This window comes from Phocoena phocoena, chromosome 19, assembly GCF_963924675.1.
Source record: "Phocoena phocoena chromosome 19, mPhoPho1.1, whole genome shotgun sequence".
NCBI classification, from domain to species: domain Eukaryota; kingdom Metazoa; phylum Chordata; class Mammalia; order Artiodactyla; family Phocoenidae; genus Phocoena; species Phocoena phocoena.
The window spans coordinates 28596330-28621723 of record NC_089237.1 but is presented as its reverse complement, the minus strand read 5'-3'; the positions used below and the strand labels follow the sequence as shown (position 1 = coordinate 28621723).

The window sequence follows — 25394 nt, the reverse complement described above, 5'->3', positions numbered from 1 at the left end:
TTCTCCCAACTTGTTCGAGCTTGGGAGCAGCAACACTGAATAATCTATTTTGAATGCTTTTGCTATCAAAAAGCACTCATGAAATTTAACAGTATTTTAAAGTATTTATAATATTACCTCCAGGGTGACAACATCCGCCTTAATCAGCGTTTCAGTATCACAGCACAGCTTTTGGTGCTTTATTATACACTGTCTTACGAAGAAGCTCTCCTAGCAAACACAAAGACTTTAGGTAAGTTGTGCATAGGCGAATGTTTCTAGTGATAGTTCATCTTATTTGCTTATATTTTGTTACTCTCTAGGCTGCTGTATGAGAAAATAAGGTCAAATATTCTAACAAGCTCCAGCATCATTCTACAGTCTTTGCAGTGGAGGCATTGTGTACTCTGATGCATAAATACATGTATGTGTGGGCATATAACCACCTCTTAAGGCTCAGTGCTGCTTTTAGCAGGCTGAATTAATGGATAACTGAATTGTTTGTATTTTAACAATTTTAGTGACCTTACTAACTAAATGTAAATTAAGAGATAAACCTAAAGGAACTGCAATTGAAATATTTTTACTTGATTTCAATCTGTGCCCTATTCTTCCTTCCATTAGTGTGAAGAGTAACAGTCTAATCAAAGCAGTAGAAAAAAACCAGTAGTAGGTTTTCCTTTGCCATTGAAATTATCACTGAACGAGGCTTTCAGACTTAGCTATTTCATATAATATCAGAAGGTTAGATTTAGCATAAATGGTATCACTATAAAGTAGTACGTTTTCCTCTATTTGAAAAAGAATATTCACCTGTATTTTAGGCTTGTTAAATATATTTAGTTCCATATTTGAAACACAAAGAGTGTCATTAAAAAGTCGTAGGCATTGAGTATATAATGCAGGGAGAATTCTTTTAAGGGAGGTTAATTTGTCATAGCTGAGTGGTTTTACTTTTTGAAAGTTATAAATTAAAGTTACTCTTCAGTGTGTGGCAGACCAGTCTCTTTTATTTTTCCGAAGTATTGTGTTTTAAGTATTCTGTGCATTTCTCGGCTGCTTTCTTTTCTGACTACAGGTGTCAGGGTTGTACAGATGATATACCACAACTGTAATTATAGTCTTTGTCATATCAGGGACAAGGTGGGCTAATAATAAGCATTAGGGGGCTCCCACTTTTATCCACATGTAATGAATTCTGTTAAGGAATACGACACTTGTGATTTAATGGATAGTAGGGGAATGAGTTACGAGGAGGTATTCTGGGGAGAACTCTGACCGTTAATACTGTAGCAGGGGACTAAGATACACCCTTAGTTTTTGTTTAAATTAATGTCTAGCAAAAAAAAATCTTAATACAGAAAAGTACAGAGACTAGTGTAGCCAACTTTTGTGTATATACCATGCAGAATTAACAGGTCACTCAGAATTTTTTGGACTGGAAGGACCTTTAAATATTATGTATCCCAGTCCCCAATGACATGCTCAGTTCAACCCTAGTTCATGTGAAGCTGCTGTTCTTTATGCAATAGTCTGATGGATCTTAATTGGAAAGTTAAGGATTTTAGGTTAGGAGTACAACCCAGCCTGGATTGAGTCTTGGAAAAGGAACTGGGAGATTAGAGGAAAGTTGTTAGGTTTTTCTAAGATTCTAGGCAAAAGGTGGTGGTGGTCTGGACTGGTAGCAGTGTATATGTATTTTTTTCTTTTTTTTTGGTTGCACTGGGTCTTCATTACTGCGTGCAGGCTTTTCTCTAGTTGTGGCGAGAGGGGACTACTCTTCGTTGTGGTGCACTGGCTTCTCATTGTGGTGGCTTCTCTTGTTGTGGAGCATGGGCTCTAGGCACGCGGGCTTCAGTAGTTGTGGCGTGTGGGCTCAGTAGTTGTGGTTCGTGGGCTCTAGATCGCAGGCTCAGTAATGGTGCAGGGGCTTAGTTGCTCTGTGGCATGTGCGATCTTCCTGGACCAGGGATCGAACCGTGTCCCCTGCATTGGCAGGCAGATTCTTAACCATTGCACCACCAGGGAAGTCCCTGTATGTGTATTTTGAGGGTAGAGCTGAGAGGTTTTGCTGATGGATTCATGAGGTTTGAGAGACAGGAGCCAAGGTTGATGTGGAGGCTTTTGGCCTAACCTATAAAATGGCTATGGACTGAAATAAATGAGCAGGTATGTGGGGGATCAGGAGCTCGTTTTGGACCTATGGAGTTTGAGATGTCTGATAGACTTTCAAGTGGGGATGTTATGGAAACAGTTGTAAATACTGGCCTAGAATTTAGGGGAGATACCAGCACTGAAGCTTTGAGATTCTTCAGCATATATATGGTATTTAAAATCATGACATTAAGTAAGATTACCAAACGGGAAGGTGTAGGAGACTCAGGAGGATGTGTTGTCCTGGATGCCAAGGAAAGAATGTTTCAAAGAGGAGAGTGAGATCACCTGTGTAAAATGATGTTGATGGATCAAGTAAGGTTAGGACTCAGCTGATGACTGCATATAGCTTGCTGGAGGTCCTTTGACCTTTACAGTTTTATTAGTAAAGTGAACACTTGTTTTTAGGATGAAAGCCTGATTGTAGTGGATTCAAAAGAAAATTAGAGGAGATATACTGGAGACAGTGCGTACAGACAGTTCTTTTGAGGAATTGTAAAGAGAAGGAGAGAAATGAATGTGATCATTGGAGAGGAAAATGAGGTCAGGAGAGGACTTTTTTTTTTCTTTTTAAGGTGAAAGAGCTAAGAGAATGTTTGTATTCTGTTGGGAGTAATCTAGTAGAGAGGGAAGGCTGATGAGAGAATCCCTGGAGGGATGTCCTTGATAAGTGAGAGGAGATGGGATGTAGAAGACAGATGGAGGGATCAACCTTTCCTTGGAGAATTTTTTCCCATAGTTCAGGAGATTTTTTTCTAGTCTAGTTTCTTATCTCCACAGGGAATAAATAATTGGAGAATATGTCACAACATGAGAGAATTTTGCTTTTCCACAGCCAAAAAAGATAAGTATTCTTCCTCAAATTTGTTCCTACCTGTGAAGTTGTGTTGTAGTTTCAGTAGCTTGTTAACTGGTCTGTGGTTTTGGCCTTTATATTAAACATTATTAGCAGCCACCAGGTAGCTGTAGAAGCTCAAATATGGAATTCTGACACTTGAGATAGAGCCAAGTATTAGAATATCATAATCATTAAAAAATGGGTTTGTATATATACATATTTTTTCACATATGCATATTTTTGATTTGTTTTAAAATATTTATAATACATGTGTATATATTAATTTTAGTTAAATAGTGTATTGATCCAAAAGAATATGTGTAAGAAATAATAATATAATAAATCCCTGTGTACTAATACCCAATTAAAATATGAGCATTACCATTATATTTCCAGTTTTTATACTTAAAAGTGTTTCCTATTTATTACATCTGAAGACTTTGTTACTAGGTAAAAGTTTGTTTTTACATGCTTTTGAAGTAAAAACAATACTAATGAATATTGAACATATGAGAAACTGTTTATCTGCTCTTAAAGCAGCCAGTGGGATCCTAAACACAGTCTCACTCTTAAGTAGCTAAAAGTATTACTTGCTTAACTCTCTCCCTCAAGCTTAACTTCATTTAAAAACAGGGTCTGGCTGCCTTTTCTGCTTCTGTCCCGTTTCGTGTGAAGTTTCCTCCTTTGTCAGCAGCAGAACAAGACACATACTGTGGTATTTGGGAAACTGTAATGTTTACTGCTTCTGAATTCCTGAACTTGAAGTTTTTCTTTGCACTCGATAGTTAATTATTTTCTTCCTAGAAGAAAGTTAACTCTAACTGCCTCTACCAAAATGCAAAAACCTTTAAGCAAACACTGGCAGATGTTTTTTCTTGGCAGCTTGAAGTTTCAGTGCTGTAAAATCAAGTTTGACCAAAAAAGGTTCTAAGAGTTAAATGATTGTAGTGTAGAGTAACTGTATAAGAATTTTAAACTTATTTCATTATTTACCTGATTGCTTTCATATCTTAATGCAAAAGAACTGGCTTTTAAAATAAAAACATTTATTAGAAGTGTGTTTACTGGAGGAAATTGAGGAAGTGAAAAATGTACAAAGACCGAAGTAAAACCCATAATTCTGCTGCCCAGAGGTAATCACCATAGAATTTTGCTAGAAAACCCTTTAGTCTTTGCACATATGATAACATATGATAACTTTCACAAAGTTGGAATCATATGTTTTTAATCTACCCTTTTAATTAATTAATTAATTAATTATTTTTTTGCGGTACAGGGGCCTCTCACTGTTGTGGCCTCTCCCGCTGCGGAGCACAGGCTCCGGACGCGCAGGCTCAGCGGCCATGGCTCACGGGCCCAGCCGCTCCGCGGCATGTGGCATCTTCCCAGACCGGGGCACGAACCCGTGTCCCCTGCATTGGCAGGCGGACTCTCAACCACTGCGCCACCAGGGAAACCCCAGATTTGAATCTTTGAAAGCGACACGTTGGAAGAAAATTGGAAGTGTGATTGCTCATGTTGAATATATAAAACAAATGATCTTCCCATAGGCCTTTCATAATTATAGTTTAGTCTTTTACTGGAAGATTAAGTATCCTTGATGTTGTATTTCACAGAGATGTTAAAGAGAAATAATTGCTTTAGGTAGGGCTTCATGGGCTGCTAGTTCTTTGATGGAATTATTAAGATGTGAACAGGATTTTGTCTTCAGTTTCATAGGTCCAGAAACTTAAATGTTGATACTTTACCCTAAGTTGATCTTGGGGACTCTAGATCTTAATGATACTGGCAAACATTTGAGTGCTTGTTATGTGCCAAACACTACTTGAAGCTCTTTACACCTGTTAACTCATGTAAACCCTCACAACAATTCTGTGAGATAGGTACTGTTGTTGTCTTTATATTACAGGTGAGAACACTGAGGCACAGGGAAGTTAAGTGACTTCCCTTAGTTGTAAGTGTTGGAACCAGGATTTGACCATCACTGGAACTTATATATATTTAATATTAATCTGTTTTTATTATTCAAAATAATCTATCTTTACTAATAATCTGTCTCTAGCATTTTGCCTAGTTATAATCAATCTATTTATCTTAATACCATTTTATATTCCATTTTTCCTCTTTAATGTTATTTTGTACAAACAGTAATATTATTTTATATCCATCAAGATGGGCCACAGAGTTGTGGTTTCAAATTGGTTTTTAGTATTGAATTTCTTTTTCCTTTCTTTTCTTTTTTCTCTTTTTTACCTTTTGACGCTCTTCCCCTATTTCTTTTACCCCTCATCCCCTGCTCCTCTGGCAGCCACCAATTATTATTTCTCTGTATCTTTGAAGGTTTTTTTGTTTTTTTATGATTCCGCATATAAAAGAGATCATATGGTATTTGTCTTTCTCTGTCTGACTTATTTTACTTAGCATTATGCCCTCCAGTTCCACCCATGTCACAAATGGCAAAGTTTCATTCTTTTTTATGGCTGAATAACGTTCCATTGTATGTATATGTGTGTGTGTGTGTGTTGTGTGTATGTATCTCATATTTTCTTTATCCATTAATCCATTGGTGGACACTTAGATTGTTTCTATATCTTGGCTATTGTAAATAATGTGGCAGTGAACATGTGGGTATATATAATCTATTCAAGTTAGTGTTTTCATTTTCTTCAGATAAATACCTAGATGGGAAATTGCTGGATCATATGGTAGTTCTATTTTTAATTTTTCGAGTAACCTCATACTGTTTTCTTTCTTTTAATTAATTAATTAATCTTTTATTTATTTGTTTTTGGCTGCATTGGCTCTTCATTGCTGTGTACGGGCTTTCTCTAGTTACTGCAAGCAGGGGCTACTCTTTGTTGTGGTGTGCGGGCTTCTCATTGTGGTGGCTTCTCTTGTTGTGGAGCACGGGCTGTAGGCGTATGGACTTTAGTAGTTGCGGCATGTAGGCTCAGTAGTTGCGGCACACGGGCCCTAGAGCGCGTGGGCTTCGGTAGTTGTGGTGTGTGGGCTCAGTAGTTGTGGTGTGTGGGCTTTAGGGTGCGTGGGCTTCAGTAGTTGTGGCTCACGGACTTAGTTGTGCCACGGCATGTGGGATCTTCCCGGACCAGGAATTGAGCCCGTGTCCCCTGCATTGGCAGGTGGATTTTTAACCACTGCACCACCAGGGAAGTCCTTCCATACTGTTTTTTGTAGTGGCTCCACCAATTTACATTCCTACCAATAGTGCACAAGTGTTTCCTTTTGTCCTTATCTTCATCAACAGTTGTTTATTGTCTTTTTGATAATATTCCTTCCAACAGGTATGAGGTGATAGCTCATTGTGGTTTTGATTTCCATTTCCCTGATGATTAGTGACGTTGAGCATCTTTTCATGTACCTGTTGTACCTCTGTATGTCTTCTTTGGGAAAATGTCTATTCAGATCTTCTGCCCATTTATTAAAAATTTATTTATTTTTAATTTATTATTTATTTTTGGCTGCATTGTGTCTTCGTTGTTGTATGTGGGCTTTCTCTAGTTGCGGTGAGCGGGGGCTACTCTTCTTTGCAGTGCATGTGCTTCTCATTGTGGTGGCTTCTCTTGTTGCAGAGCATGGGCTCTAGGCATGCAGGCTTCAGTAGTTGTGGCAGGCAGGCTCAGTAGTTGTGGCTTGCGGGCACTAGAGTGCAGGCTCAGTAGTTGTGGCGCATGGGCTTTGTTGCTCCGCAGCATGTGGGATCTTCCCGGACCAGGGATCAAACTGTGTCCCCTGCATTGGCAGGCGGATTCTTAACCACTGTGCCACCAGGGAAGTCCCCTTCTGCCCATTTTTAAATTGGATTGTTTGGTTTTTTGCTCTTGAGTTATTAAATATATTTTGCATATTAGCCCCGTATCAGATATATGATTTGCAAATATTTTCTCCCGTTTAGTAGGTTGCCTTTTCATTTTATTGATGGTTTCCTTTGCTGTTCTGAAGCTTTGTAGTTTGCAGTAGTCCCACTTGTTTATTTTGCTTTTGTTGGTTTTGCTTTTGGTGTCAGATTCAAAAAAATCAGCCAAGACCTGTGTCCAGGAGCTTAGCACCTGTGTTTTCTTCTGAGAGTTATATGGTTTCCGGTCTTAGGTTCAAGTCTTTAATCCATTTTGAGTTCATTTTTGTGTGTGGTGTAAGATAGTGGTCTAGTTTCATCTTTTTTCATGTATTTTTATCTTCACCTCCTTGATTACATTTATTCGTAGGTGTTTTATTCTTTTTGATGCAGTTGTAAATGGGGTTGATTTCTTTTTTTTTTTTAACATCTGTATTGGAGTATAATTGCTTTACAGTGGTGTGTTAGTTTCTGCTCTATAACAAAGTGAATCAGCTATACATATACATATATCCCCAAATGGGGTTGATTTCTTAATTTCTCTTTCTGATTGTTTGTTATTGGTGTATTAGAAACACAACAGATTTTTGTGTATTGATTTTATATCTTGCAACTTTACTGAATTTGTTTATTAATTTTAACAGGTTTTTTCTATCTTTTTTTAAAATTTTTGTTACCTTTATGGAACTTTGACATCCAGAAAAGCCTCCTCAGCCACTCATTTACCAACCAACTCTACTTTACTCTTTAGGAAATTATTTGGTTCTGGCACAAAGCCATGTACCCTAAGTTGCTCCTTAAATGCTAGCTCCCTCATCTTACTGTAGAGGTCCCACGTATTCACCTCAGCGTTTGCATGAGAGTCACTTACATGGGCCGAAATACTTGTCACTTTTACCACCTTTTTTTTTTTTTTTTTTTTTAGTTCTAACAGTTTTTTGATAGAGTCTGTAAGGTTTTCTGTATAATACCATATCTGCAAATGGTGACAGTTTTACTTCTTCCTTTTCAATCTGGATGGTGTTGGGACCAGAATTTGACTGTCACTGGAAGCTATTTATTTATTTTTATTTTTATTTTTTATTTTTTTGCGGTACGCGGGCCTCTCACTGCTGTGGCCTCTCCCGTTGCGGAGGCTCTGGACGCGCAGGCTCAGCGGCCATGGCCCACGGGCCCAGCCGCTCCGCGGCATGTGGGGTCCTCCCAGACCTGGGCATGAACCCGCGTCCCCTGCATTGGAAGGCAGACTCTCAACCACTGCGCCACCAGGGAAGCCCTATGTTTTTTTTCAACTGTGCTTTGAGATACATTCTTACTCAGTTCATAAAAGATTTGTGTGGAAAACTGGGATGCTAATTTATTAATTTACAAGGGGGATTATATCTAACCAAGAGGTATATGGTCTGTTTAGGCAATGATTCTCAACCTTTATTGTAACAGTTGCACTCATATGCTTTTTATCTTCAATAAAAATTTGTTCAGCTTTACACTGTGTGGTTTGTATTTGGAAAAGAAAAAGTATATTGGAAATGCTTTTTCACACTATGGACACCTTGGTTGAGATGCTCATATAGTTTTGTTGTGTACAAGCAAAGTACCTTGGAATGAGATGAGGGTGTCAGGCATATAGCATATGGTGGAGATGAGACAAAGAAAGAGCGTTGATTTGCAAGGACCTTTACTCTGTGGAATCTGGGAATCCATGGAAGGTTTCTGAGCATGGAGCCAGAGACATGTGATCTGGCCAAATCTCAATTTAAATAAGAGGACTATGGCAGCAGTGTGAAGGATGGATCAAAGACCAGAGAAATTGGAGTCTGGGACATTGAGCCGTAATAGTTATTTAAATAAATGATGAGTAGGCGCTGATTTAGGATAGCAGAAAAAGAACAGAAATTAAGATGGATTTGTTTAAAAAAAAAAAAAAGCATGTACTTGTTAGCTGAAGGTAGAAGTTGTGAGAGAAGGAAGTCATTCATATTTTCCAACTTTCATCAAAACGAGTCACCACTAATACATAATATGATTAATTTAAGGCTGTTGGCATCATGAAGCTTTAAGCCATGCTGGCATGACTGCATTTGGTCTTCCTAACTAGATTTGGGAGAGTCTTGACTGACTTCCCAGGTTTCGATGTTGTTTTTTTTGTTGTTGTTTTCTAGTGCAGGGCACTTCTGCAGATGGCTTCTCTCACTCATGATTTTTCTTCCCCCTAGTTTCAGTTTCGGGGCATTTTCTGAGATATTGCCCTTAAGTATGTTCTTATTTGTCCCGTGTATTCATTATTGTGGTAGTGATTCTTCATCTTTTATGAACTATATTCACAGATTAAGTGAATTGAAAGTAATTTGACATTGTGTTTGTTCCCATTTGTGTTGAAGGTTAAAATTTCTACTGTTACTGACACTATATCTTACATTTTTTAATCTTTGACTGACAGCTGCCATGCAAAGAAAGCCCAAATCATATTCGTCTTCTTTAATGGATCAGATTCCCATCAAATTTCTTATTCGACAGGCTCAAGGACTGCAGCAGGAGTTGGGAGGTATTTGTTTTATTTGCTTTTTACTGCTAACGTTTATTGTTTAAAAGTATCTACCGTTTATGATGTTATAAAGTGTAATAGGTGCTCAATGTTTAAAGCCCAATTCAAGAGTGAAATTCCTCTTTACCTCCCTTGCTGTCTTACTCCCTGCAAACCACTCCTCACTCCCAAGGCCCTAGTTTCATTTTGGTGTGTAATTTCAGATATTCCTTTCTATAGGGTGAATCATATGAAATAACGGGTATTCAACTATTTTTGACCTCCAAAAATGCAGTTTCATATGGTTGAAGCTAATAGATACACAAGTAAAAAATTCTTTTTTTAAGCTTTAAATGGTATTATACCCTATCTCTTCTGAGATTTGCTTTTTTCTCTTGGAAATCTTATCATGTCACTTCATCTAGATCTACCTTGTTGTTTTTAATTGCTCCATAACATTCCTTAGCGTGGAATTACTATAATATGCTTACTGTAAAACTTTCAAATAGAAATATAGTACTATTTTTTGAAATTCAAATTTTTTCTTAAATTAACACCTTTGTATAATGTTTGAATATGTGGGTGGTTTGTATTTTTCTTTTTGGTTTGTTTTTTTGAAGTTGGGGATTTTCTTTGTCTGTCTTTGTTACGGTTGGTTTCCAGGATGGACGGGAGCTTGCTTTCGTCATCTGTAGCCAGATGTCTGCATTTATTTTTTATATCTTTGCATTACCTCTTTCTAGAGAAATGATGTTATATTTGGCAGCTTTTGGCAACTAGCGTGTTTTACTAAAGAGATTATGAAGTGCAGATTACTGTGCACTTTTGTAAGCAGTCATTTTTCTGACTGTTTTGGGAAAGTCTTGACTACACATGTACTTGTGCATTAAATTTAATACCACTTTTGATTGTTACAGTGCCTTTTCAAACAGAAGCATTTATTTTAAGCAGTTTCTATGAGAAAGGAAACAGACACTTAACCCTCTTGGGACTAAGCAGTGGTTTGATTTGATCTAAGTTGCATAATAAGGGGGTGATTGGATCTAACGTACTTTTATTACTACTGATACTGCTAACTCTTGCAACTTTGGAGATGATGATAATTGTTTAGTAGCAGCAGCATTTATTAGGTAAATAACATAGTGGCGCTTCATATGTCTAAATAGGCATTTTTACAGTATCATCATTTATTTTTCTCATTATTAATATTACACAATAATAATAATGAGTAGTCTAACTGCTGTAAGCAAAAGATTAGAAACAAGACTTAGATTTAGTCAAAGGAAGGTTTCCCAATCCTTTTGAGCTTCCTTAACCCTTCTTAAAAGAAGACAAATGCACCCTCTTGTGGGTATCGTCAGTACTGCTTGGGTTGGGTGACATAGCTGTGTGACTTTGGGAACATTAATAAATATCTTTCAGCCTGTTTCTTCATAGTAGAATGGAGACAATATTGCTTACCTTGTAGGAGTGTCAGGGTGAAATGAGGAAATGCACACAAAGTGTACATTTAGGTACTCAAGTTGGGCAACTTTAATTTTACTCATCTATAGCAATGAGTCTCAACTGGGTTGGAGGAGAGGACATGTTCTCCTATAGTAGCCTATCAGAATTTCTCCTTTTAAAATCTTTTAAAAGTTTTATTTATTTATGTTTTGGCTGTGCCGCTTGGCATGCAGGAGCCTAGTTCCCCAACCAGGGATCAAACCCGTGCCCCCTGCAGTGGAAGTGCGGCATCCTAACTACTGGACCGCCAGGGAATTACCAAGCCTATCAGAATTTCTGAGTGAGGCCTTTTTCAAACCATATATGATCTCCCTGAAATGAACCCCTTCTCTTTTTCTCCTCCCCACTCAACTCTTGAACTACTGCTATGTCAAACTAATTTTCCTGATGGGAGACTTTTATGCTGGGATAGAGTGGAAGAAAGCTTGAGAACTTTTGACAAAAGTAGTGGCTTCCAGCTTCCTGTGTATCAATTCACTTGGCGATCTTTAAGCAGATTCTCTGGCTGAACTACTGAACAGAAGTTCTTAAGCTGTAGTATGCATGCATAAGAAGGGCAGATGCCTTTGGCTTGCTGTAAATGAACGGGAGAAGAGAGAGGGGAAAGAAGAGAGAGAAGATTTTGATGTTAAAGAGTAAAGAATCCAACTGACTTCTTTTAAATTTTCAAGGGTTGCATTCTGCTTTACTTCGTCTCCTTGCAACTAACTACCCACATTTATGCATTGTGGATGATTGGATCTGTGAAGAAGAAATCACAGGGACTGATGCCCTGTTAAGACGAATGCTCCTGACTAGTAATGCCAAAAACCACTCTCCTAAACAACTTCAAGAAGGTATAATAAATTGGTATGCCTTTTACCCCTTTAGTAGTACACAGAGGTGTTAGGCCTGTGGAAATCTTAAAATCATGCAGAATTTTCCTAGAGATATAACAGGGTTTTGGTGAATATATTTAAAGTAATTCTCTTTGAGTTAAAGGATTTTTTACCTTTTTTTTCTGACATGCTTGCATCTGTTTCCTCATAGGTTCTACGTTATATCACTAAACAGGTCATGTGGTTTTAGGAAAGTCCTAAAACTGGTCAGAAATAAGTACTGTGGAATAGAACAATGTATCTGCTGTTAATGGATAATAAGCTAGATCAGCACTTTAAAATAGAAATATGATGTGAGCCACACATACAATTTTAAACTTTCTATATATTGTCACATTAAAAAAGTTAAAAAAAAGGCAAATTTAAATAATTATTTTGTATAACCCAGTATATCTAATATATTATGATTTCATCACATAATCAGTATAAAAAGACTGTTAGATATTTTATTGTTTTTTCATACTGAGTCTATGTATTTTATACTTACAGCACATCTCATTTTGGACTAGCTGCATTTCAAGTGCTCAGTAGCCAGAAGTGGTTAGTGACTATTCTGTTGAAGGAGGACGGTTCTAGCTATTTTTTACTAACAGTTGCTTACAGCCCATAAAGGGCTACCCGAAGGAAGGTGTCAAGAAGTTTGAATTTTTCAAATGAATGTTAATACCAAGAGCAATAGTTCGGTATATTTTCATGTTTCAGTCAGTTTTTTAAATCAGTGTGAATTGTTGTCTTTGGGTCACTCTCACTAATGTGATTTTTAAAATGAGGTATTTTTTGTTCTTTACGAAATAACTGCACTTTAACATGAATTTTTCTTAAGGGCCTAATTTTAAGTATACCCACAACTATGACTAGAATGGAAAGTTTTACTTTTTTTAAAGCAATATTGCTTTCTTGATTTGTTTCGCCTATAGTTTGATAGAGCAATATTACTTCCTATTTGGTAAGCTGTATAGTATTTAGATTATGACTATAAAGTTTTCCTTTTAGCATTTTCAGCTGTCCCAGTAAGTCACACACAAGTGATGCAGATTCTAGAACACTTGACTCTACTCTCTGCCAGTGAACTTATACCATATGCAGAAGTATTAACATCCAATATGAATCAGCTGTTGAATTCAGGGGTTCCGAGGCGAATTCTTCAAACGGTCAATAAACTATGGATGGTTCTTAATACTGTGATGCCTAGAAGGTAATTTCAGTGTATTGTTACACGTAATAGATAAGTGTATAGCAGTGATTGTATACAATAACTTAAATGTTGAAAAAAATTGTTAAAAAAAACTTTTTGACAATATAAATTCTTTCTGAAGACCACTAATTAAAAGAGTTGTTATAACTTTAAGGAAAAGAATAAACTCTATCTTAAGAAACAGAGAGAAACCTTCAAGTATTTCCAACTTGGGAAAGTTCTTTAAAAGGGAGTTCTCATGTAGAGTCATTTGTGGCTAATTGTAATTTAGATTACCATTGTGTCTTGCATCATTGCAGTGGCTCCAAGTTTTGCTGTACGTTAAAATCACCTGGAGAGCTTTTAAAACTCCTGATCCCCAAGTTGTAACCCATGCCAATTAAATCACAGTGGAATGCTGGATGCAGTGTTTTGTCTTTAGTAAAATGGGTCTCTGCTGTTCCACAGATTGCATCAAAAACACTTGGTCTGCTCTAGAAACAAATACTGGGCTGGACTTACCTGAGATTCTGATTCAGTAGGTCTGGGAATATTTATACTTTTTAAGTTTGATTTTTACTTATATCAAATTAATAAATGCACATAAGTTAAATAGTGTATAAGGTCAGCCCCCACCTTCCCATTTTAGACTATTGATCCTCAGAGACAATTATTCTTAGCTCCTTTATCTTTTAATTCTGGCATTTATGTCCCACCATGTATCTCAATCATATGCTTATAATTACTATGATTTCCTGACTTTTCAATTTAGAAATTATCTTTTGACTTCCTACAAAATCCTTCATACAAGATGAAGATTTAGCACTCTTACTTGCTTCCCCTGTGAGTCCCTCTTCTTCCATATATTCTCCCTTCCTCCATTTCTCCCAACACAGTTATATCAGAATTTTTGGTTAAAGAAATATTCAGTGTGCATATTATTATGACTACATAAGTGTTATTTATGTTGATATATATGATATCCTTTGATTACAATTTCTTTCTTAGACAACTGCCCTCCTTCATACCCCACATACAAACCCTGAGTTGTTTGCCTCTTTAACATTTATTCAGGTTTTTTTGTTTTCTTTGTATCAATAACCAATTCACTCTCAAACTCTATTATTGAGTGGAAATTTACATTAGTTAGTTGTTAACACATCAGGTAACATATTAGTAACATTTTTCCTTGGAAATCTTCCTTTCAGATCTTTCCACCCTTATGTTTCAATCTGGGACATTCACAGTAGCCATCTGGAATTGCTTTGTCTCTTGGTTTGAGTCCATGTTTTTGTCTTTCTTGATTTAGTTCCTTATTTAAGTGAGTGGAACTAACGCTCAAGTTGCTTCCTGGGAAAGATGTTTGGGAAATATTTTTTTTTTTGAGGCTTTCGTATGTGAAAAGGTTTTTATTCTTGCCCTCACATGTGATTGATATTAGGCTAGGTGTAGAATTCTAGCTTATTTTTCCTCTTAGCAATTTGAAAGCTTTATTCTATTGAAGTAATTAGAGCTTTCCTGATTACTTTTGAGTAATCTAATCTTATACCAATTCCCAATCCTTTGTATGTGACCATTGTTTTTTCTCTTAAAGGTTTTAGGTTCTTTTTCATTGTTTCTGAAATTTCATGATGATACATCTTGGTTTGGGTCTTTTTTAATTCATGGTGCTGGGCACTTGGTTGGCCTTTTTTTTCGTCGGGGGACTAATGCTGATGTCTTCACTTCTAGGACAGTTTCTTGTATTTTTTTTTTTCTTCAGTAATTTCTTTCCCTCTGTTTTCTGGAATTTTTTGCAATTTGGATTTTAAACCTTTTGAACTTAACTCTGATTTTCTCCTTCTTTCTCCTCTATTTTTAAATTTCTCTTTTATGTACATTTTCTGGATATTTCGTCTATGTTATCTTCTGCTCTTTCCTTTGAATTTAAAATATTTCTGTTATAGTCTTAATTTCTAAAAGCTCTTTCTTATCTGAGAATCTATAAATGTCTCCTATTCTTGTTTCATATATGAAATATTCTGTCCTTTAAGGAAATTAATTATAGGTTTAAGAATTTTTTTTTCTTCTCCTCTCTATATTCTCTGTTTCTTTGGCATTCCTTTCTTTCTGTTTGTATATTTTAATCTTTTTCAAAGTAGAAACTTTCTTTAAATGTCTGATGATTGTTGGCTATCCACTCATTTAAGAGTGGGCAAGCTCTGTGTGTGAGGTGGGGTTGGTGGACTCCTGGGCTTCACTGCAAGAAGTCAGATACCCTACATATTGGCATATTCTTCAGTAATTCTGATGTGAAGTCAGGTTAGTAACCACTTTTATAGTCTATTGATGTTTAATCTCAAAGTGGCATCTCATATTTAGATTCTGTGATGATAAATGTAGAACAATAACTTATGGGGCCAGTTACAATTTCAAAGTGCTTCATTTACAGGTATTATATTCGTATTTTACAGAGGAGGAAACAGTTCAGAGAGGTTCCATGACTTACACAGAGTCATGCAGCAAGTATGGTATAACTGAGGTTTTAATTCAAATTCTGATTTTACATGCCATGATTTTTCCCTTACAACTGTGAAGATTTTTGAAACTACTTTTGTTTATTGTTTTATCTTCATTTGTTTTAAAAACATAATAATAGGTTAGATTTCTATAGTTTTTAATTTTTCCAAGTTCATTTACACCTGTTCTCTAATTTTTTTCCTGACTATATCTTTCTAAGATAAAAGGAACTGGATGGTGGCTACAGGTTTCAATTATGATATAGCTGTTTTTGAACATATGATTATTTTCTCATCAGGCTGTGGGTAATGACAGTGAATGCACTTCAACCATCAGTAAAGTTTGTACGACAGCAAAAGTATACTCAGAATGATCTGATGATAGATCCTCTCATTGTGCTAAGATGTGATCAGAGGGTATACAGGTATGTGTCATTTGAGTTCGTTTTTACTATAGAGTTATGCTTTGGAGAGTCAAAGGAAATTGAAGAAATTCAGTTTAAACTTATATCTTTGTGTTCTTGCAGGTAAGTTGGCAGTATGACCTGTGAGGTTTTTGTGTTTTCTTTTGGTTGTCTATATTCATGAACTTCAGTTTAATATGTGATTAATAAACCTAGCCTTAACAAAATGTCATCTTTGGTTTTGGCAGCCCTCAATAGTGTTCTTTCTCTCAGAGTCAAGATAGTGAAAAATGATACCATTTCTCATAGCATTGTTGAAAAAAGCTTTTAAAAAACCGGTTTATTGTGAATCATTACATGCATTAAAATTGTGATCTTTTGGAATCCTTAATTGTGATGTTAGCTTTATTGATTCCACATTTGTCTATACTTCCTTGCTAATTGCTTAACTTAGTTGCTTTGAAGTAGCTTCACCTCAGGAGGTGGGATTAATTAATTCACATCATTAATATTTGAATTTCTAGTTGCTAAGCTAAATAGTAACAAAGATATACAAGTTGAGGGGTTTGCCTTTAAAGTGATTATCACTTGTATTGGGAAATAAGATAAATACCTGAAAAGTTAAATAATATGGTCGTATGCAGATGAATGGTACAGTAAATGAATGGTGTTAAAAGTTTCAGGAGAAAGACTTTGAGTAGTATTTTGAAGTATAGAAATAGGGTTTAGATGAACAGATACTGTAATGACGGGGCGTAAGAGGTCAAAGAAGGTATTGTGAGAAAAAGAATAGTGTGAGCAGAAGTGTAAAAGCAAGAGTGAAAAAGGTTTGAGTGGAAGGCTTAGTTTTTGAGAACACACTTAAGAGTTGGAATGTTAGGTTAGGGTCAGGCTATGGAGGGCCTTGAATGTTAGGCTGAAGAGGTCATTTAGGTGGTAACTTACGAAGAGAAGGTTCACACTAGATAGTTCAGAGGGGAAAGAAACTGGAGTAAAGAAGACTAACTAGGATACAGTAATATACTCATCTGTCTTTAACCCTGGGGATGAAATTCTTGAAGAGGCACAATCTGCAGAATCAGCCATATATGGTTTGGTGAGATCAAGGTCTCAGAGGGAAGAGGAATCAGAAGAATAAACAGTATAAATGACACTAAGTATCTATTTAATAAAAAGAAAACAACAGTAAATAACATTTCTAGAGAAGAGCCATTTCTAAAACAATTTATCAGTGTTAAAAATCCACTTAAGTAGGTAACCTTTCACCTAAATCACCGGCAGTTGTTCAGGAGGCTGTTAAATTATGCTATCATAATGTATGAAATGTTTTTGTAGCCTAGATCTTTCACTTAGCAACTTGTGAACCTTTTCTCATGTTAATAGATCTTCTTATGTTAATTGGCTACATAGTATTCCACATAGATATGCTATGCTTAATTCAGTTCCCTATTGTTGGGATATTTTATTTCCATTTTTTGTTATTATTGATAGTGCTGTGGTAACTATTGTGTACTATTTCCTTAGAAATGATTATTAAAAATGGAACTATTGAGGCAAAAGGAACATGCTCATTTTTAAGTCCTTTGATTCATGTTTTCATTCTGCCACTCAGAATGGCTGAACCTGTTGACATTCCTATAGTGATGTTTGATATTGTACACTTTCCTACACAGTTTTATATAATTTTTCCAATGTGATAAGTGAAAAATAGATTCCCACTTTAATTTATATTTTTCTTAGATTGAATATTTTAATATACTTATTGGTTATTGTTATTTCTTCTTTACATTTAGCCTAGTTTTCTATTAGAATGCTTACCTTTTTTGATTTAAAGAGCTCTTTATGTATAAAGGATATCAGCTTTTTGTATATAGAGTGCAGTTTTTTCTTTTATTGTTCTATTGTTTTGCCTTTAATTTTGTTCATTTTTTAAAATTTGATTTTTTCTAAGTGATCATTTAGGTGGTTTTTAAAAATGTCAAACAATATGAAAAGATATGACATTTTTGATTTGCTTTGAACTAACCAGTGGTGATGGTGGGAAAGTGGATGGTGGGGTATGGGTGAAATAAGACTAGCGATGTGTTGATAACTGTTGCTGCTGGGTGATGAGTTCTTAGAGGTTCATTATAATATTCCCTTTTTTATGTGTGCCTGAAAGTTTTCATTATATACATTAATAAGTGCACAAACAAGAAGATTAACAAGGAAAAGGTGTACAGTGAAAAGTCTTGTTCTCTCGTATCTGCTGCCATTTTTAAAGCAAAGTTCCTCTTTGAACTATTGACCAATCCCAGTTCCATCTCCAGAGGAAACTTTATTGTCATAATGGTGTGTATGTAGCTTCATTTTCTATGTATGTACAAATTTATAAACAAATATTTACTTTTTTGTTTGGGGTGGTGTTAAAAAACGTAAGTGGTTTTTGGTAGGCTCTATTTTGTTCTTTTTTAAAAAAAACTTACCATTCTGAACATGTTTTCCATATTGGTATGCATAGTTCCATCTCATTGTTTTAACTGCTACATAGTATTCCATATATACAGGCCTCTACAAACTCTGATCCAGAATGTCTGGTGGAGTTTAGGATTTTTTTTTTTAAATAAATACTCCAGGTGATTCTTATCTTCAGTTTTGGGAATATTGCCATGGTTTATTTAACCATTGACATGTTTTTTTTTCCACTATTAATACATGCATGTTTACTGTAGAAAATTTGAACATTTCAGAAAAAGTATTGACATTTCCAGTGTTTCATAGTTAAAACCAAAGCTGTACTGCCTGTTTATGCGCACATACTCAGTCTGTGATAGGCTGGGAAGTGGCATTGTCAGGTTTTTCTAAGGACTTGGCTTTTAATATTTTAGTGGTTACTGATTTATCTTTTTTGGTTTCCTTTTTTACATTTAATTCTTATATCTATTATCTCATTTAAATTTAATTTATAACAATTTTTGAGGAGTGAATAACTCTATTCAGTTTTTGTTTTGTTTTGTTTTGTCTTGACTGTGCTATGGGGCATGTGGGATCTTAGTTCCCTGACCCATGCCCCCTGCATTGGGAGAGTGGAGTCTTAACCACTGGACCACCAGGGAAGTCCCTAGACTATTTGTCTTTGAGGACAGCTGCCTTGCAGGCTCATATCTAAGAGATTTAATGGTAGTGCCATTTTTTTGTAAAAAGGAATGCCTTTTTTCTAGGGTATATATTATATTTGATTTTAGTTGATAAGATGAAATAGATAATACTATTCATACAGTCTTGAAATACAGAGAATTATATATATATTAAGTTTTCATTTTTGAGAATGAATATTTTGGTGGGAAAAGTGTTAACTTTTCTACTCTTCTAATGTTTTCAGGTACTATTCAGGTTTTTCTAATTATTCAAATTGATTGACCATGTTCTGACTAATTTATAAATTTATATTTTTTCTCACATATTTTTCTTCTTTCTGTGTTTAGATGCCCCCCACTGATGGATATTACTCTACATATGTTGAATGGATATCTTCTGGCATCCAAAGCCTACCTTAGTGCTCATCTGAAGGAAACAGCAGAGCAAGATAGGCTTTCTCAGAATAATACAATAGGTTTAGTTGGACAGACTGATGGCCCAGAAGTTACCAGAGAGGAATTGAAAAATGCATTACTGGCTGCTCAGGTGATAAAGTAAAATTAATCAAAAAGGCCAAGGGCTTTCCTGTTAATATAATCATTTAAATAGATGGCCTTCTATATAAAATGGTGACATATTATACATTCCTTTTATTACAGAAGGTATATTATAATGGTGTTACCTTTGCTTCTGAATTATTAAAATCAGGAATAATCTTCATGGTTTTATTTAATAGCCATTTTAGTGAGATTTATATTTTAACAAAATATAAGACTTTTGTTTCTTAAAATCAAATGGTGGAAAAAAAATCAAATGGTGGAGACAGACAAGAAGTGTGTGTGTGTGTGTGTGTGTGTGTGTGTATATATATATATATATATATATAATAAAATGTCAGGCAGTGATAAATACTATAACAACACAAGTAGTTAAAGTTTGTATTTAGAAAAGTTTTATAACAATATAGAATTTACTGCAGCCTTAGGTAGTAATTTTGGACTAATGCAGGACATGCGAGATGATTGCATGTTAAGCAGTTTGAGGTCTTCAAAGTAGAAATGTTTTCTTAGTTTGAAATATATTTTCTGAAATCTTTTCATTGGCAATAAGGGGAATTAGAGTAATAATATAGGTCCACAATCCCTTATCTGTAATACAGAAATCCAAAAAGCTATGAAAACTGAGGCATTTTTTTTGGTAATTCAGTTGGCAGAAAAACCTGACCTGATATGACCTTGTTTGTGTCAAAACTTGACCTGAATTGATGTGAAGCTATTTATGGCCTTTATCCCACTTAATATGAATGTTGGTATGTTTTGTTGCAGAAATATTAATACATTTGATTACAGTGTACTGCCTTAGTCTCTGCTGGAGATGTTATATAATATTACAGAAAAAAAAAATCTTGAGTTCTAAAATAAATCTGACCCTCAGAGTTTCAGATAAGGGATTGAGGATGGTAATAGCTACCATTTATATAATGCTTATTATATGGTGGGTGCTATTCTGAGTTTTTTATGTATATTAACTCATTTACTCTTTACAACCAACCTATGAGGTATGGAGTATTATCTCCATTTTTACAGATTAGGAAAACGAGATCCAGAGAGGTTAAGTGACTTGCTCAAGGTTATACATTTAGTAAGTGGGGAAGCTGGGATTCAAGCTTGGGGAGGCTGGCTCCAGAGTCTATAAAAAAAACAAACAAACATAAAACAGTAACAACCCAAAACCCGTCAAGAATGATTATAAAGTTTACTTTATAAATGATTATAATGTAAGGCTAACCTTAGTTTATAATTAAGTTATTAAACAGGTAGATGGAGTAATTGTTTTCTTCTATCCCAGGCAGTGGCAGTCTTTCAGAGATGCATGTTATGTATTCATTTTCTTTTTCCTTCTTCCTGCTAGATGCAAGTGATTATAGCTCTCCTTTATAGGCAGGGGCATTAAGTATTTCACCCCTCAAGAAACTACTTTTCTATGAAATGGCACTCAAGCTTGTAGACTGAGCAATAATGAGTTGTACAGTTGGAATGGATGGTAAGGCAGAATCTTTCCAGAGCCTTAAAGAGCCTATCTTCAAATTAAAAGGAAAAAGAGTTTTGGGGAGTGACTTTTAGGCATTAATTATTAACCACCATCTTCAGAGGTGAGAAAAAGAGGGGAATACAAGATAGGATCCTGGGAGAAGTAGGAATTTAAGAGGAAGGAAAGGAGATTCCAGTAGAAGTCATTTTTTGCCCTAGGGCCTGTTTTGGATGACACCAAATTCGAATACTCTTGTAGTAGATGTTCTTAAACTCGAGTTCATGTATCTGCCTTAGAGGTGTGTGACCACTCTGAAATTATGCCATATGTTGCTGTGTTTATATACGTTAATTTTTATGCTGAGAGGGTATACAGTTTTCTTCAGATTCTTAAAAGGGTTCATGGCCCTGAAAAAGATGAGAACCACTGGCCTATACGTTGTTCACTTTTTCTCTTAGAAGTACCTCTTTGCTTTTTGTTCTTAAAGAAACAGTTATTTTTATCACATGTGTTCATGTGAAAACAAAATCATATTTGGTTTTCAAACAAACTTCTCAGAAACTTCTTAAATTCACTGTGTTTTATTTGCTTGTAGGATAGTGCAGCTGTCCAGATTCTCTTGGAGATTTGCTTACCTACTGAAGATGAGAAGGCAAAGCGTGTCAATCCAGACAGCTTGCTAAGGAATGTTCAAAGCGTTATTACTGCCAGCACTCCAACTAAGGGAATGGAGGAAGGAGAAGACAATTTGCTCTGTAACCTTCGAGAAGTTCAGTGCCTTATCTGTTGTCTGTTGCACCAAATGTACATTGCGGATCCCAACATTGCTAAGCTTGTTCACTTTCAGGTCTGGTTTCAAAGAATGATTCTTTATGGTTGAACTTTATTTTGGGGGTAGTTTTGAAGTACTAAATTAATAGGAATCATTTAGAAACTGGAGGTCACACAAATGATCATGGTCCTTTGCAATATGGAGAAAAATCCAGATTTTTAAAATTTGATTTCAGCCTAATAAAGTGTTCATATAATTTATTTGTATTTTAGTGCATCAGAGAGGTGAAATGCCAGGAAACATGTAGGGCATCGTAGCCTTCTGAGCAACTGTTACATAAAGGAAGTGAAACCTTCCTTTATATTTTTATCTGTATTTGACTTGCAGCTATTTTATTTCTAACTTTTCCCCCCTTTCTTGTTGAGATAGGGTTATCCATGTGAACTTTTGCCTCTGACAGTCGCAGGTATTCCATCTATGCACATCTGTCTGGATTTCATACCTGAGCTTATTGCACAGCCAGAACTTGAAAAACAGGTAATGAGCATTTTGGAACTTTAGGAGAATTTTGATTTCCCTCTAATCTTATAGTTATATAAAACATTTTACAGTTTTTAATACTTAAAGACCTTCTTCAGAAACATGTAATATTTGGATTTTCTGTTACAGATATTTGCTATCCAGTTGCTTTCTCACTTGTGTATCCAGTATGCATTACCAAAGTCACTCAGTGTGGCTCGCTTAGCTGTCAATGTCATGGGAACTCTGCTAACAGGTGTGTAGCCAACCGACATCAATAACAAAAATTTCTAACATAAAGTAGTACATATTTTTTCTGACTTTAGTGACACCATTTTTTCTGTGTCACTAATAGTTATGCCACCTTTTGAATTAGTTTTGAAAATTTTCCTATGACAAATGGGATGTATAGTGTAGAGGAGATAAGTAGGTAGGCAAATTGTATCTTTCATTTTTGTGAATGACTGTATATAGATTTATAGTAAATATACTAAGCATTCCACATTTTACAAATGGAAATCAAGTCTACCTTCTGAATATAATTATGTCAATAGAAAACAAGTTACAATCTATTACAAATGCTTAGAATTCCAGAAAAATATAATCATCTGTATAAATAAGAGATAAATATATAAGTTGTTTCCTTAAGTTCTAAAACATACCCTAACATTTTAACCACCTTCTAGGTTGTTAAGTAAAATGGTATGAAAATAAACTAAAAGATATGAACTATAATTCAACCTTTAAAAGTTATGGCTTAGTCAATTTCATATTCTTTCTCAGTGCTCCCATAATAATCTATTCATTTATCTTTCCATCGTATTCACTTCATGTTATAATTATTTGCAGTGGTTAAGATCTTACACTGCCTGAGTTCTATCCCAACTCCACTGCTAACTGGAGTTGAAGAAGCTTCTTAATCTCTCTAAGGTTTATTTAAGAGTTTCCTCATATATTAAATAGTATCATAGAAATACTTTTTTCATTCATAAGATTGTGAGAATTAAATGAAACAATGCATGCAGTGCACCTATCACAGTGTTTGGACATAAGCATGTATGTGTTGGATGATGGCTGACTACTAGATTATGAGCTCCCTGAAGGCAGGGGCTGGCCGTGTCTTAGAAAACTTAGTATCCTCAGCACAGAGCATGGTGCTTAGTATATTGTATAGGTCATGTATGTTGAATTTGTATCTGTAAAATGAAAATTTCTGTTTTATTTCTTTCTAACAGTTTTAACACAGGCCAAGCGATATGCTTTTTTCATGCCAACTCTGCCAAGTTTGGTCTCTTTTTGTCGAGCATTTCCTCCACTGTATGAGGATATTATGTCTTTGTTGATCCAAATAGGGCAAGTCTGTGCCTCTGATGTTGCCACTCAGACAAGAGACATCGATCCGATTATTACGCGTAAGTAGTAACTTATTTTCAAGAGTTGTTTTAATATCTCAAACAGAAAGGCCCAAATCCTTTCCAGATTTCTTGCCTTATTTATTTTTCCTTATGTTTTTAGGCCTTCAACAAATAAAGGAGAAACCAAGTGGATGGTCTGGAATCTGTAAAGATCCATCTTACAAAAATGGACCTAGCGACACTGGAAGCATGGATCCTGATGTACAGCTCTGTCATTGTATTGAAAGCACAATAATTGAAATAATAAACATGAGTGTTAGTGGAATTTAAAAAAAAACAAAAACAAAAAAACCTTAAAACAAAAAAATGAAGCTGTTTTGCTGCATATACCCAACATGAATTTGCATCTTATAACAACTGAACTGAATGGGAACAGTAACGTCTTGGAATCACTAAAACGATTCAATTCAACATGAATACAATTTAGAACTCTCTTGAGAATTATGCTTGCTTGTATTTGATTGGCAGTTCTTTGGATCTACTTTGCTGGTATGTTTTTTGTAGCAGCTGAGCTTTTTCTGTTGGGAGCACATTTAAGAAACTCATTACTGGAAAGTGAATATGGCCTTGTATTAAGCTTTTGAAGTGAAGAAAAACTGCCATGGCTTTGATTTAATTTCTTATAAAAATAAGTCTGTGGGTAGCCCTAGTATTTACCTGTCAGCTAGTAACAGAGTATATTGATGCAATGATGAGAGGGAGAAAAAGGGAAGGGAGAATTCAGGAAAAATTAGGAGTTTAGATACCCAAATAGAAACCTCTAAAACTTGCAATGCAAGTAAGAGTAATGCAAGATGGAATTCCTTTTCTCAAGAAATAGTATTGAGAAGGCTTTAAAAAAGGCAAATAGCTTTTTGTGAATGATTTTCATGGAATTACAGATGAGGATTTTAAGATTTTACATATTTGCTTCAATTTTTACTAATATATGAAGCCATATGTTTAAAGAGATACTTGAATAATTTGGAATTTTAAGATACTGGTTTAAAAGTGTTTACAGAAACATCTTTGTGCAGAGAAGAACCTGAAAGGATGTCTCATTTAGTTTTTTTAAAGTTTATTTTTATAATGGTCAGAGGGGGGGAAATACTTTGGTATCTAAAGTTTAGAGCAATAAAACCCACTGGATTAAAGAGTTCTTGGTTTGTCATTAGGATTATAATTCACATCATAATTCTAGATTTTGAAGAACAAAAATATATACAGTGTTTGGACCACAGGAAAAATTAAAAAGGGGAAAATACTGTGTTGTGGAAGGATTTTGCAGTCCTCTTTTAGGAATGTCCATTGATTAGGTAGATGCATTCAGATAACCCATAATCCTCATTTTTTTTCTTTTTTTTTTTTTTTTTTTGCGGTACGCGGGCCTCTCACTGTTGTGGCCTCTCCCGTTGCGGAGCACAGGCTCCAGATGTGCAGGCTCAGCGGCCATGGCTCACGGGCCCAGCCGCTCCGCGGCATGTGGGATCTTCCCAGGCCGGGGCATGAACCTGTGTCCCCTGCATCGGCAGGCGGACTCTCAACCACTGCGCCACCAGGGAAGCCCCTCATTTTTATTCTTAATGAAGTATCCAGTGTAGAAGGTACTTCTCTTTGCTTTCTGAGATATACCTGAATGAACCCCCCCCTTCCCACCCCACTTGAAACAGACCTCTTCACTTATAAAAGAAATAAGCCAGGCTAGTAAGAAAGTGTGGTTTTTAAGAAAAAAAATTTAATTTCAGCCTTTTCA

General features: G+C 35.5%; 1 protein-coding gene across 1 annotated transcript in view; it reads left to right on the top strand.

Moving 5' to 3' along the window:
- The window catches only part of INTS2 (integrator complex subunit 2), a 48217-nt gene extending 24285 nt beyond the window's left edge, over window positions 1-23932 (top strand). The window contains exons 14-24 of the mRNA XM_065896894.1: window positions 124-232; window positions 9265-9369; window positions 11526-11690; window positions 12726-12927; window positions 15704-15829; window positions 19273-19471; window positions 21552-21803; window positions 22158-22265; window positions 22398-22503; window positions 23483-23659; window positions 23763-23932. Coding sequence (XP_065752966.1) covers window positions 124-232; window positions 9265-9369; window positions 11526-11690; window positions 12726-12927; window positions 15704-15829; window positions 19273-19471; window positions 21552-21803; window positions 22158-22265; window positions 22398-22503; window positions 23483-23659; window positions 23763-23932 — 1719 coding nt within the window. The remainder of the gene's footprint in view (window positions 1-123; window positions 233-9264; window positions 9370-11525; window positions 11691-12725; window positions 12928-15703; window positions 15830-19272; window positions 19472-21551; window positions 21804-22157; window positions 22266-22397; window positions 22504-23482; window positions 23660-23762) is intronic.
- Window positions 23933-25394: the final 1462 nt, after the last annotated feature.